We start from the raw sequence: 15,070 nt of genomic DNA on the forward strand, positions 1-15,070 counted from the left end.
TTTCCTACTAGAAAATGAATGGGTCCTGGCCAGCTAGCTCAGTTGGTTGGAGTCACCCCAATACACCAAGGCTATAGTCTCCATCCTCAGTCAGGGCACATATTGTTCAAGAAGCAGCCAATGAGTGCATAAATAAGTGGAACAACAAAGCAATGTTTCTCTCTCTCAAATCAATAAAGTTTTAAAAAATGAACTGGAAATTAGTATCCTCTAACACATATACGTGTGATATTTGTCACAGCAGAATTAGTAATAGTGAAAAATTAGCTGCAACCTAAGAGTCCAAGAGAATAATGATTTAGTTAATTCGGTCAATCTAACAAAAATGATGGGTTAAAATATGAACAATATCATGGTATGAGCAACAATCAGAATAAATATGGGTTGCAATGCCAGGTATCAGTGACACTTGCATGTCAGCAAGGCACGGGTGTGCATGCATCTCTAGAAGCCATGGAGGTACCTGGAGGCAGACAATCACTTTTTGCCAACTGGCATGAAAGGCTTTCAATTCATTTTAACAAATGGCACAGAAGTGCTAGTACAGCCTGGCTACATGCCCTCGCTGGCTGCTGGCGTGGCAGCAGCCAACCCCACTAAGTTCCTACTCCAAGCCAGGCTCTACGGAGCATAACGCACAACCGCTCTAAGGTGGCCATTGTTATCATCCTTCTTTTACAGATGACAAAAAGGCTCAGGGAGGTTAAATGACTTGCTCAAGTTCATTCTGCTTGCAAATTCTAATGCTGAGATTCAATCCCAGGCCTATTTGCCAACAAAACTTGGCAACTTTGCACCATACCATGTTGCTTCCTGAAACTATGTAGCCATATTAAGGAGGAAAACCAAGATAATAAACTGTAAATAAATTAAGATTACACTTGACATTAGGATGAAATTTTTCTTTCCTCTACAATTTCCAAATGTTTTATAATACACTGCTTTTATTATGAAAGATAAATTGTTAAGAAAACTATTATAAGGACAATTTTTATGACAGAAAGTTTTCTTAAACATTGGAGTTACAAAGTTATAATTTTGAATGCATTTTTCCTTCCCAAATAGGATACTGTCCATCTGTCTGAAATGGTTTCGTTACACTTCTAATTGAATAAACAAAATCAACTATAAATTACAGCAATTTCTAGCAGTAGGATTCTTTTTTTTCAAAGATTTTATTTACTTTTAGAGAGAAGGGAGGGGATTGAGAAAGAGAGGGAGAGAAACATGCAAGAGATACACTCATCAGTTGCTTCTCACACTCTGCCAACTGGGGACCTGGCCTGCAACCCAGGCATGTGCCCTGACTGGGAATCGAACCAGTGACTTGTCGATTTGCAGGCTGACGCTCAATCCACTGAGCCACACCAGCCAGGGCTAGCACTAGGATTCTAGGATTTTATAACATGTTGTCAATCCTTATCAAACAAATAAAAAAATTATTAGTCTAAAAATTATAGAGAAGCCAAGGCACTCATTCATTCATTTAGTATGGACTGCCTGCCTACTCATTTGGCTTATGCTAGAGAACCCCAAGCTAGTCAAGAACCTTGGCTTCCTACAGTGATTTCAAGGTGGCAATTCCTTCTTAGCCTACGTTTAAACCAACATCACTGCTGAAGGGCAGAGAACACTGGCTCCAGACTCAGAATCAGCATTCAAGATCACACCTGTTGGTGAAGGTGTGATTCATCTCAGAGATTCAACACAGGAGCATTCCCACCTGGGTGCCTGAGAGAGCACAAGGGCTACTGGGAGATCCCTCGGCCCTGAGGGTGGTTTCTATGTCATCTGCTAGGAAGCCATATTTTTTTAGGTCCCTTGGGGGAAAATGAGATAAGCACCAATGATTGAGAAGACAATCGGCAATTTCCAAGAGTTAGCCGGTCTTGCATCTTACTGTTAAGGAAAAGAACCTATTATTTAACCAAGCTATACCTTTGAGAAGACAAATCTAAAATTTTGTAAATGTTCCGGTATGGGTTCCAGAACATACACTGCCGCCATCATCGCCAGCGTGAACACTGCCAGGCACTTTGGTAAGTCTGACCTGAGAACCTCCTTCTAATCTGGAAACAATCTGTTTGAGGCTCAAAATGTTGGACAAATATATTTACTTGAAAGGTACAGTGAGGACTGTAACTTTAGGGATATAAAAACCATTTTGTGCTTATAATAAATAGAAAGACTATTGAACTCCATGCTACCTTCCCACAAATAAATACCACTTTAAATTAATAAATACACTCCCCATCTTCCTTTATCATGTTGCCGTTCAGTCATGTCAACCCAATCTCCTTGGAACTAGATTCTTCTTCCTACTTCTTCATCTTCTTAAGTAAATAATACAAAGTGTGCTGAATGTGACAGTCTGGTAGAACTTTAAGAGGGCTAGAAGATCTTTTAAATCAACTGTTAGACTCCATCATGTCTAGGAAAGTGGAAAACTTACATTCACAATGTGTTACTCAGTCAATGCCCCCATCATATGTTATGCATCTCACCTTCGATATAGCTTGGACTGTCCGAAAGTCATAATTACCAGTGGTACGTGGAAGGTAGTCAAGACTAGAATGATCTGGAGAGAGACAAAAGCATGCAGTCAAAAAGAAAGACAGTTCAATCACATGCTTGCATGTGTGTGATGGGATTAAATCAACATCTGAAAGACTGGCAATAGCTTTGCTTTGCAGTAGCCTATTCTGTAGTATGTCAGAAAACCAAGAAGTTACTGGCTTGCGATGATTCAAGGTCTCAACTCATTTGGTTGAGATGGTTCTGTATTGCCTGCACTTGAAGCAGTGAGGCAGAGCTAATCGACTACACAGCACAACAAAGGAAGGACTTAAGTGTTTTGTACCATACTACTGTAAGGCACTCTCAGGCAAGGCTCAGCTCTCTGCGTACAGAGGCTAGAACAGTGTGGGCGCTCTAGTAAAGGTCACTGTGTCACATATATCCCTCCTTTTCTCCTTCTCCCTGCTCTTAGTTCTCCATGAGATTAATTTCTTAAATAATATTTTTAGATAAAAATATGCATAAGTAAAAGGTTCTGATAGATTAGTACAAGACAGAGTTTAAAATAGCCATATAACAAGAATTCTTGGAGATACCAACTATCTTAAATGGATAAATCATGGACACTACAGCACAACTCAAATTTTAGAAGAAACTGAGACATGCTTAAAGAAATTCAACCAGAAGTTTAAAAAGTTACTAAGATAATAAATTTATAACTTGCTTTTCAGAGCCAAATTCTATTTCTCTGGGCTCCTGACAGAGCCATCGTGTGCTGTGATGCTCTGACGCACACATGACTGGGATGCCAGAGGGTATGAACTGTAGCCTCGCCCTTGTTTAGCCGGCCTAACGACAGAGCCAGCCAACACCAAGCCCTGATTCAAGACCTGGGCCGATGCATCCTCAGTGTACCCTCCCCCTGGGAGATGGGCTACATACTCGGAGAGGTGAGGAGCTGACTGACGCTCCTTCCATTCCCCCAGTCCTGGCAGCACCTCCTTTGTGGCTGGCAGGGGAAGGGACAACAGCTGGAGCTGAACAACCATAAGCCAATGGGCCCCATGGCCTCCCACACTAGCTGTGGGGAAGGACACAGGAAAAATGTAGTTTGGAGGAAAAAACGCCAAAATGTGCAATGTGCATTTTTGGCTTCTACACAGGGGTTTTCCCAAGTGTTGTGAGGCTCACTTCTCAGCATACAGCACTCTCTTCCCTCTCTCTTCTTGTTGCTCATCTTGATGCCAGGCAGCCACTAAGGACTCAGAGGTGTCTATCTTCCCGTTAGGGAAGAAGGTAGACACAAGATGTTTTCCCGTTCTAAAGCAAAACCAAACCAACCAGTTTCCTGAAAGTCTGTCCTGAAAACATGTATTTCTGTGACTCAGGCTGGAGACCATTTCAGAAAGTAACAGTATTTAGTGCTTAAACTCCCCCCAAATCGGCATCTTCTTGCTGGGTTGAATTCACAGCCTCAGAATATTACTTACCCCAGTGCTATCTCCAACCCAAGACAAGGAGACTGAGCCACTGAGATCATCAAACACATGCTATAGGAAAAGAAAAAAGAAATTCATTTAGAAACGGCATCTTTCCTTCAACCTCTGACTTCCTTACATAATTCAGAACACTAGTACTTTCAGAGTAATTAACTTCATCATTGTAAGGGGATATGGAGTCCCAGAAAACAGTTTGGAGGATGGGATTTAACTACTTTACCTGAATCACAAATAACTTGGAAATTTTCATTCTCTCTCATACAAAGTCAGCCAAGCAGATGAGTTTTCTTCAATGCACCAGATGGGGAGATGGGATAATCTAATTGCTTTCTCTAACAGAACCAAATATAAATATATAGAAAGTATTCATAGGATGCTTTAAAACAAGGGATCACAGCCCACACTGATGGATATAACTGTAACTCCATCAGCATAATTTAAAATTTTCTAGGCAGCCATCACAGTAATAGCTGAATAGTTAATAACTAGATCCACTTTGCTTGCAGGCTCACTCACTCAAAAATGACAAGGGACAGAAGCGAGAGCAAATGCCCTTGTTTCACCCTGTGTAACAGTAGTAGTGATGATGATGATGATGATGATGATGATAACAGGACAACCTTAACGGAGCTGTGGTGACGGTGAGGAGACAATAAAAAAGAAAGCTGGTGAACTGCAGCCAAATATGGTCAGCACACTGAAATGTAGTTTCAATAATCACTGTAGGTGCTTTTGGGTTTTGGTTTTCAAATACTTTCTCTATTTATAGAATAATATATATCCATTATAGAAAATGTAGACAATAATAAGGACACATAGGGAAGAAAATACAAGTCTTTCATAATCTTATCACACCGAGATATTCAAGGTTAACATTATATTTATAATCTTCTAGTCACTACTGTTTTTTTTTTAACTGATAAAGAAATAATTCCAAAAAGGCCATACTGGCACTTGGTAAAAATTTCCAATCATATAGAAATGTGTATAGAAAATGTAAAGATCCTTCCTCTTTGTCTGCCACATGGCCCACCATCCCAAGCCCTACTCCCCAGAGGGATTGACAGTTTAGTATATATTTCTACTAAATGTTGATGATTATGCTTTTCTCTTATGAAGAATTATGTCTTCTTAAGATTTTTTAAATCTTAAGCATGTACTGCCTTTCCAACCACAAGCTTAGAAGCAGAGGATATAATTTTATACTTTTTGGTGTTTCCTGTGCCTACCAAGATACTTTGCATACTCAATAAGCATTTGTTGAAAATGGTTATACATCCTTCCCAAGCCACAAACTCAGTCTCAAAATAGAACATGTCTATAAATGGTGGGTTGCTGGCCTCTGGGTCACTCAAGCTGCCAGAGATGTCTGAAGAAACAGAACTCAAAACACTAACTGTTTTGCTTATCTTCTAAGTTTCTTCTGTGATCTTCATGAATGGGCCTCTGAATTCACCTATGCTATTACCCCTCTGGACTGTAAGTACTTCTGAGGCCAGCAGCATCTCTTGTACAATCTCTGTAAGTGGTACAATCAGTGCCTCAATCACAGAGGGTTTGCTCACTAGATGTTAGTTAACTTTCCAACGTTCGGGCAGAGCTTCTCACAGCCTCTGCAGGACAGAAAGGCTATTCATACACGCACACTGGCCAAGCATCTACGAAAAGTAGGGCTGCTGGAGACATCTGGAACCAGAAGTTTAAAAACTGACACAGCAATGTTCTTGTAAGATATTTTGTGCAGAGCAAGACGGCATGTTCTCTTGAGTGAGGGTAGTGTCTGAAAGTGCATCAATGAGCTCCTTGAAGAGAAGCAGGAATATCCAGAGCTACCATACGCACCAGACAGACCACAAGGGCTAACAGTCATCTAAACATAGGCTATCTTTCCAAGGAAGGCTCTGGTCACAGCAACTGGCTAGGATAAAAGAAAAAGTCCACCACCAGAGTTCTGACTATCTTGATTAGGCCACAGTACAGTCCATCTTGAGCCAATCAGAACCTGCATCTTTCATTTTGAGACCCAGCGAATGCACAATGGCATTACTCGCGTTTTCCTACTGCCCAGTCACAGAAGGCGAAGATTATTAGACGCCACTAGCAACCCGCAGCTTCACCTTACCAACACAAAGAATAGTTGACCTCATTCATCATCCAAAGAGCTCCTCTGGCAATGTAGCCCAGATTTATTAACTACAATTGGGGTCTTCTGCTACCCTTAACCCTCCCTCTCTTCCCTTCCCAACAGCCAATCAAATTTTACTTTTGAAAATACACAAACTCATTGAAAAAAACTCATCCATTAACATACAGCAAATGCAGCTAATTTTTTATATTTCAGTATTTAACATTCTTATACTGGTGGAAGCAAAAGAAACAATTGAAATCAGACTTAACAACAGACCAAAGCTCAGGTGGAAAGAAAAGGTCATGTGGAGAGGAGACAAATCCGGGAGAGCTGGGGGCCAAGAGCAAAGAGCCAATGCTCCCCTTCAATGCGAGGGTTACAGATGCCCAGGAAAGGGGGAACAGTCCTGGTCATGGTTAGGAGACAGAATTCACAAGTGTCAGCAAGAGGCCATCAATTCTAATGCTTAATTATTTATCATATTTGACATAATGTACCTGTCACTACATTGTGGTAGCACCTCAGATATTTCAAATATGAATTATTTTTAATTATAGCAATAAGAACATTGTCTGCCTCCCTGACTACACCTGAAGCCCAGCTGGTACAGGGACCAGCCTATTCACGTTAGCAAAAATATATAACATAGCACATGAAAGGCACTCAATAAATATTCAGTGCCTCTTTAAGAATTACCCTTGAAGCTCTGAAAGGGGGATAATGAAGTGAAAAGATAAGGCTAGACCCATTTACTTTCCCCATGACAGAAATGAGTATAAACTATAATAAATCTGTTCTGAGAGGTCTCTGCTTCTCCCAAGATAGAGTAACAGGGACCAGCTTGATCTTCCCACTGAAACAACTGAAAAAATGCTAACTATATAAAACGATAGTTTTCAAGATGTTGGACTTCAGGCAACGAAGGACAAAATCCCTAAGAGACGAGAAACAAACAAGGGCCTACATCTGCCCTCGTTACTGTCCAGAGAGTCTCTCCAGGGCCTAGTGCTGAGCAGGGGGACCCTGGTGGAGCCCAGGTGCCTCCCCCAGTTGAAAAGACGAAGCGGGTGGCCTGAGGTGGATGCAGAGGCTACAGACATCATCAACTCTAATTCCCAGCAACTCCATCCACACAGTCAAAATTGGCAGAGATGCCGTGAATCGTTCCCAGCGATCAGACACACTGGCCAGGAGCAGAATACACGGAACAGACATTCAGACACAGAAGTATGAAGAAGTAAAAGTCTGCACACTGAGATGGGAACATACAGAAGCAACGGCAAGATGGAGGTGGAAGGCAGTTGTTCAGGGAGAACAAACATGAAGACAGGCAAGGATTTTTAAAAATTCCAAAGGGTAACACAAACAAAATATGTTAATATTGCCAACTAGTAAAGAGTATACAGTAGATGCTATTAAGTACTTGTTAAATAAGAATTTCAAATCAGAATAAACAAAGTTAAGGTGAGAATCAAAGGAAAATAAACATAGAGAAAAGGAAAAGTATGTGCAAAGAAAAGTACTTCGGCTTGGAATATCCAAAGAAAGCTGGGGCCACAGGATCACTTACTCACACAGGCATGGTTTCCAACGGTGTCATGGGTGTCCAGTCTGCGGCCCAAGGGCCACATGCGGCTCAGAATGGCTATGACTACAGCCCAACACAAAATCATAAATTTAATTAAAACCTTTTTTTGCTCATCGGTTTTCATTAGTGTTGTGTATTTGATGTGTGGCCCAAGACAACTCTTCTTCCAGTGTGGCCCAGAGATGCCAAAAGGTTGGGCACCCTTGGAGCTGAATATAATCAACCAGTAAGTTATGGTTCAGTTGTTTTAATCAAGGCAAAGCAAGATGAAATATCAGCAGAGGACAAAACTTGGGAGTACAAAAACTGAAAGGCAGAATAATCTCTTTAAGAAGAGAAAAGCCCAAACCTGCAACACAATACTACCGATGAATACCCTATAATATTAAAATATAGAACATATAAAAATATGTTAAAATACTGAACATATAAAAACATTTAGGAGTCAAGTCCAGCCAACAGAAGGCAGAGTGGATGTCTACCTCAAGCACTGTTAATACAAAGTTATGAGTTAGCCGTCTGTGTACATGACAACCGAAATGGAGAAGGTGGGGTTTGAAGCATGTTTTATTTCTGGGGCACAAGAGCTGTGTTGCTCTAACATAGTACTCATGAGAGGTAGATTATTTAGCATAAAGAGAACATGATTTGGCCACTATACATTGCTAAGCAGCCAGCCAAATGTATGGTCTAGAAGTGGGTCAAAATTAAGGGAAACCACGTAAATATGCTGTTTGTGTGATTAACAAGCCAAAAGCCAGTATCCAGAGGGGCCACATGGTAATTTAATTATTTAATCACATCCTAGGGTAGGAAGCTCAGAAACCAGGAAGTTTAAGACTAGCTATGTAAAATGTCACTTGATCTATCAGGAGTACATGAGCATAAAACTTGCCATATCTAGGGGCAGACTGATCAATCCCCTAGCAGTTACTGGCACGGGAATAGACAAACCAGAACAATGGAACAAAATGAAGTCCTAGACTGGGTGAGGTTTCTTCTAGTGTACGATGGCAATTTTTAAACCTTTTTCATCTCACGGCACATATAAACTAATTTCTAAAATTCTGCAGCACACAAAAAAAATATATTAAATTTTTTGTCAATCTGACCCAAAAAATGTTGGTGTAATTTTGATTCATTTACACCAGATGGCTGCTGTTGTGTTGCGGCTATCATTTTTTTATTGACCATCTAAGGGAAAAGAGATCAGTGCCCCTGACTAAAGAGTCAGGTACTGCATGTTCTAAACACCCGAGGCATACCAGTGTGCCGCGGACACCAGCTGAACATCGCTGGTGTGTGATAAAGCTAACATTGCAAATTAGTGGTGAAAGAGTTGGGGAAAACTAGCCATTTGGGGGGGAAAAAGCTGATTCCTAACTCCCTTCTCACCCTGGCTCCCAAATAAATTCCACTTTGAAGATTTAAAAATAAAAAGTTAAATCATAAAAATCCTAGAAATATGAGTGAAGATTTTTCTAATCTTAGAAAGAGAAGACCAGTTAAAAAAAATACAAAAACCAGAACCCATAATACATATAATAAAGGGGTTACTTTGACTACATAAAAAAATTTTAATGGCAAAATACCAAAGAGAAAGTTGAAAAAAAAAACCTGGGAAAATTATTTGCAACACAGCAAAGGGTTAATTTAGAGAGTTTTCAAATCAACAAGAAAAACAAGCAAAGTCCTCAAAAGAAAATAGGGAGTGACACAAACTAGCAATTCACAAAAGGACATAGAAATGGCCAATAACATATGAAAAGCTATTTAATCTCACTAACAATCAAAATAAAATCAAAGAAAAATAATGTGATATTTTCCACCTTTTTGGAAAAGTGTAACAAAACGTATCTATCTATCCAGTGAGGAGTTGGCGACCTGTGTACGCTGTGAGTGAGAACATATAAACTGCTACAACTTTTCTGGCGAGCTATTTGGTGATGTGAATCCGAACTGAAAATGCCCATACCATGTGACCCAGCAATGCCACTCAGGAATGTGTCCTAAGGAGATAATCACAGACCTTTCCAAAAGACATTATACACCTGGATGTTCACTGCGGCTAACAACTACTGAGCACTTCCTACAGGCCATCTACTGTCCTAAGCATCTTATACACATTGTCAGTCAATCCACAGAACGACCCCATGAGATATTACTGTATCTGTGTGTTCTAGATGAAGAATTGCAACTTTTTAAACTTAATTATGTTATGCAATAGAACATTACCAGATGCTACTGAAAATCTTTTAGGTATTTATTGACATTGACAGATATTCATAGCCTGTTGGGTAAAAGGTAGGTTACAGAATAACATGTAAAATCTTGTATGTGCGTATTTATGCTGAAAAAGATATCTGGAAGGATGTTCTTCAAAATATTCACAGTAGCTCTAAGTAGCAGAATTTATGGTGATGCTTTTTTCTATATTATAGTTCTTCTGGATTGACGGAATTATTCCCCACCCCACTTGCAATTAGTAGGAATCATTTAAAAAATAAAACTATATAATTTATTTTTACTTAAAAAAAAAAGGATATATGGAAGGGTGGTATAAGAAGTACTCATAGACCGTGTCGGTTTGCTCTTCTGTTACTCTCTGGCTAAGAGATGTAACAGCAGGTTACAGGCTGGGGCACAGAGCCCCGCCCTCCTCAGCCACACAACACAGGGGTCTGGATTTAAGGGGGACATCCTAGCATCATTATTCACTCATACACTGACCTTTCCAGAGCCACATTCAGAGTCTTCTGTTCATCACCTGTTGAACAGTGACTTCTAGTGTCCCCGATTGCGGCTATTTAGTGCCGTCAGCAGGGAAGCTCTGGGCAACTGGCTGGCATTTATAACCAAATTGGTTTTCTGGGACTCATTCACTAGAATGTAGGGGGACAGTTTGTACTGCCTCCTCTGAAATATGTCCATCTTGACAGCTACTGACTGCAAGACTCATCCACGCATTTTCTGCCTCTCATTTTAAAGCCTGAGGGCCACACATTTTAGGGGCCATGAACTAACACAGGTGGCCATTTCTACGGTCACGTGGCTAGTCCCTAAAACCCAACATTCTTCATGGAAATAACTTTGTCTTCATAGCTAATTAAACCAGAAGCCTAATTAAATTACTGTTACTACAGCTTGGAGAACTTGAAGTTGATCCCGAGAGTCACTGTAGCTTGGAAAAACACTCAGTAATGAGAAACTTCTGCCTATCTTTAGTTACACACCTGATCGAAAGTAAAATACTGCAAGAACTGCTGCAGGCACACCCGAGCTGGGTCAGTTTCACGCAACAGACCCCAGTTTAAAAGGCACATGCAGCACAGCAAAAGAAGCCATCAACAAAATGAAAAGGGGACCCACTGAGTGGGAGAACACACTCGCCAAGGATACATCTGACAAGGGGTTAATATCCAAAATATATAAAGAACTAATACAACTCAACACCAAAAAAAAAAATCCAATTTTTTTTTTTAAATGGGCAAAGGAACTAAGCAGGCACTTCTCCAAAGACAACATACAGATGGCCAATAGACGTAAGAAAATATGCTCAGTGTCACTAATCATTGGAGAAATATAAATAAAACCACAGTGAGATATCACCTCACTCCTGTCCTGTTGGAATGGCTATTATCAATAAATCAACAAACAACAAATGTTGGAAAGATTGTAGAAAAAAGGGATCCCTCGTGCACTGTTATTGGGAATGCAGACTGGTGAAGCCACTGTGGCAAACAGTATGGAGTTTCCTCAGAAAATTAAAAAAGGAACTGCCTTATGACCCAGTGATTCTGAGAATATACCCTAAAAAACCCAAAACACTAATTTGAAAGAATATACATACCCTTATGCCCATTGCAGAGTTATTTATAACAGCCAAGTAAGTATGGAAACAGCCCAAGTGTCCATCAGTGGATGAGTGGATAAAAAAACTGTGGTACAGCAACACAATGGAATACTACTTGACCGTAAAAAAGGAGGAACTCTTACCACTTATGATGGCATGATAGACTTGGAGAATATTAAGCTAAGTGAAATAAGCCAGTCATAGAAAGACAAATACCATATGATCTTGCTTATATGTGGAATCTAATGAACAAAATAATTTAACAAACAAAATAGAAACAGAAGCATAGATACATAGAACAGACTGACAGCTGTCAGCGGGGTGGGGGGTTGGGAGGCTGGAGGCAAAAAGGTGAAGGACTCATGGACATGGACAACAGTGTAGTGACTGCGGGGGCTGGGGTGTAAGGGGGATAAATGGTAATGGAAAAAATACAGTAAAAGTAGATTACAAAAAGAAAAGAGCTGAAGGGATGAAGCAAATATAATATATAAAACACATAGACACAGACAACAGTAAGGTGACTGCCAGAGGAAAGGGGGGTGGGAGGGAGGTAGAAGAGGGTCAAGGGGGATAAATGGGGACGGAAAGGGATTTCTGGCGATGGGCACACAATGCAGTTTGCAGATGATGTTTTGTTGAGTGGCACACTTGAAACCCATATGACTTTGTTAACCAATGTCACCCCAAAAAACTCAGTAAAAAAATACAACCACATAAATGACCCAACCACCTTGCCAAAAGGAACAAGCTCTCTGGCCAGTAAACAAGGGAGTGAATTTAGTGACAGCATCCTTCACACACACTCCTGCTTTCAACAAATAAATGGGACGGGGGATGCCTACTATGTGCTGGACCCTACTTAGGGCACTGGAGAAACAGCAATGATCATACATGTTCTGTGCTCATGGAGCTTTAAACATGCTTCTTACAGAAGTCTAAAAATTAAGGTTAAACATGCTAGACATTTAATCTACACAAGACAGTCCATCCCAGTGAAAATAAAACTAGTTAGTTATAACTAGCAATAACTAACTAACCAGTTAGTTAATTAAAGCCTGCACAATAACTAACTGGTTGGGGAAGTAGGCACAAATCATTCTCTCTCTTGGGAATCCGTTTCCTTAGGAGTAAAACTGAATTACTGGAATAATAAGAGTCAAATGAAATAACATCCAAAGGCAAGGCACTGGTGATCCCACAAAGAATGGGAATTTAAGATTTAGGCTCCCCAACCCCAACAGGGAACACGGGGTGGGCGGGGGAGACAGGATACCATGATGTGCAAGAGAGGCCTGGGTGATGCTCTTGCAGGCAGAAGAAAGTCTTACCAGAATACCCTTCTGTTAAGTATGGCACTGCTAGGGCCATAAAAACATGAGCCAAAAATAAGATCACAAATGTTCCAGTTCTCAGGGAGACTATTCTTAGAAATGAAAAGGCTAAACATAAACTCTTATACAAGTTTTCAAACCTATTCAATTATTCAGACTTGTCTGCAAGGCAGGATACAGAGGCGAGCGCTGGGCTAGTAGTCAACCTGAATTTTTTTCCAGCTGTGCCTAAGGCCTTGTGAACTTGAGCAGCTCAACCTGACCTCACCACCAAGGCAAGGAGAGGCTGGAATGACATTTCTAGTTACTATAAGCTTTAAAATTCTATGACTCATCATCAACTTAACCTCTCAGTTTGCTTTTCCACTGCTCTGTCTTCATTAAAAGAAAAAAAGCACACAAACAAACCCCAGTTCCCTGTTGGACAAGACGCTAGTGTTAAAAGCAGAAGGCAGCAGCAACCTCCATCATCTGAGAAATCTCAACAACCTGTACACCCACTGAGGGGCAGGGAGGGAGACCTCTGATGCCACTATCCACGCAATAAGAATCTACGCACTTGACCTCTAAGAGATACTTGCAGACCACCACTCTAAATCAATTTGCTAAGGTTGTTACAATTGCATAAATTTAGTAATCTGCTTTCTTAGCTTACAGAAGAAACTAATCAAATCTGGGGACAGCGTAGCTAGACAGGGGCAGCAACAAAAGGAACAGGATATTGCAAAGGGACCGTATCATTTTTGCAACAACAACAAGTAAGCTTCGCCATGAAGACAATGGCACTAGGCTTACAAACCTGGGCTGCTGGAAATGGGAGAAAATAGCCCTACAGATCTCAACAGCCCTTGAGGGCATTAGTGCCACCAGTGTGAGAGGTGGTATCTCATAATGTAATCTCGATGACCAGGGTCATATGGTTGACTAAGAAGGCAGAGAAGTATTTTAGAAAAATTTCCATTAAAACAACAAAACCTTTGGCACTTACAAGGGTAGGCTTAGTTTTTTTAAAATTCACTTTCATGGGACAATTCATTCATTTCGAATCATGGCCAATAAATGAGCTAAATTGCAAAACTTAGCATTTAATGTATACATCTTAGTTCCATTTCAGAGAAAAGGAAGTGATGAAAGGGTGTGCCCCGGTCACCAGCTGACCACAAAGGCTCACTGCTCACCCACCTGGCTGGGGACTAACCCCTCACTCCCTCCACCTCCAGGCTGGCTTCGTCCAGATCTCTGGGCACACACCAAGCGCTCTCTAGCCCCAGGCTATTGAACGTGCTGTTCTGTCTGCATGGGATACTCCTACAGGGAAAAATTCTATTCATCTTCAAGTAGCAGTTTAAATAATTTCTCAGCAAGTTCTCCCTAATGTCCCAGACTTAAAAAACCTCCCTCAATTATTCTCCTGTAGTTACTTTTTTTCTTCTGGGTACTTATCATACTGATAATTACATATTTGTGTAACATCTATTTTCTCTCCAGGGATCTTGTCTGCTGTGATCCACATCAGTTACCAGGACCAGAAGCCAGTACAATGCCCACCATGCGGTAGGTGCTCAGTAACCAAGTGTTGAATTAAAGACTAATAATAATAGTATTGAATCTTTCCTGGGCACTTACGATGTGTAAGGCACCACTGCTGCTTTAGAGATGAAGAAACAGGCTCCGAGAGGTTGAGGAATTCGCCTCAAGTCATACAGCTGGTAAGTAGCAGAGCAAGGATTCAGACTCCTGTCTGTCTGACTGCAGGCTGACTATCCTTCCTCCAGCACTATGTGAGGCGAGAGTGGGGAAGGACTCCTAGAACAAGCATGGCCTGTACCTTTAAGGAATTTATAATGTATGGAATAAACATTTAACAAATGAAAGTGAATACACGATAGAATACCATAGTAAGTGCTGGATTACACAGCACAGTTAAATGTTGTAGGAGGGAAGAGGAGGACAAACAAACAAACCGGCTAGAGGGGCATTTGGACATCAGGAACGTCCTTAGAACAAAATGGAGAAGCAGCCCAGCACCTGGTGAACCAAAGGGACTGGTGACAAGGTCACTTTACCTGGAACAGAGGATTAACACAGGCCAGGAAGTGGTGAAATAATAAAGAGATAAGCACATAATAAAAATAATTAGGTTAACACTCT

The 15,070-nt window shown here is 40.7% G+C and overlaps 1 protein-coding gene across 4 annotated transcripts in view; it reads right to left on the reverse strand.

Annotated features, from left to right (window-relative positions):
* The window catches only part of SORT1 (sortilin 1), a 59,097-nt gene that overhangs the window by 35,541 nt on the left and 8,486 nt on the right, over positions 1–15,070 (reverse strand). For all 4 annotated transcript variants that reach the window (XM_053914476.2, XM_053914475.2, XM_053914478.2 and 1 more), the window contains exons 2-3: positions 4,008–4,067; positions 2,505–2,578 (exon numbers count right to left, since the gene is read on the reverse strand). In XM_053914476.2, coding sequence (XP_053770451.1) covers positions 2,505–2,578; positions 4,008–4,067 — 134 coding nt within the window. The remainder of the gene's footprint in view (positions 1–2,504; positions 2,579–4,007; positions 4,068–15,070) is intronic.

Source organism: Desmodus rotundus, chromosome 12, assembly GCF_022682495.2.
Source record: "Desmodus rotundus isolate HL8 chromosome 12, HLdesRot8A.1, whole genome shotgun sequence".
NCBI lineage: Eukaryota > Metazoa > Chordata > Mammalia > Chiroptera > Phyllostomidae > Desmodus > Desmodus rotundus.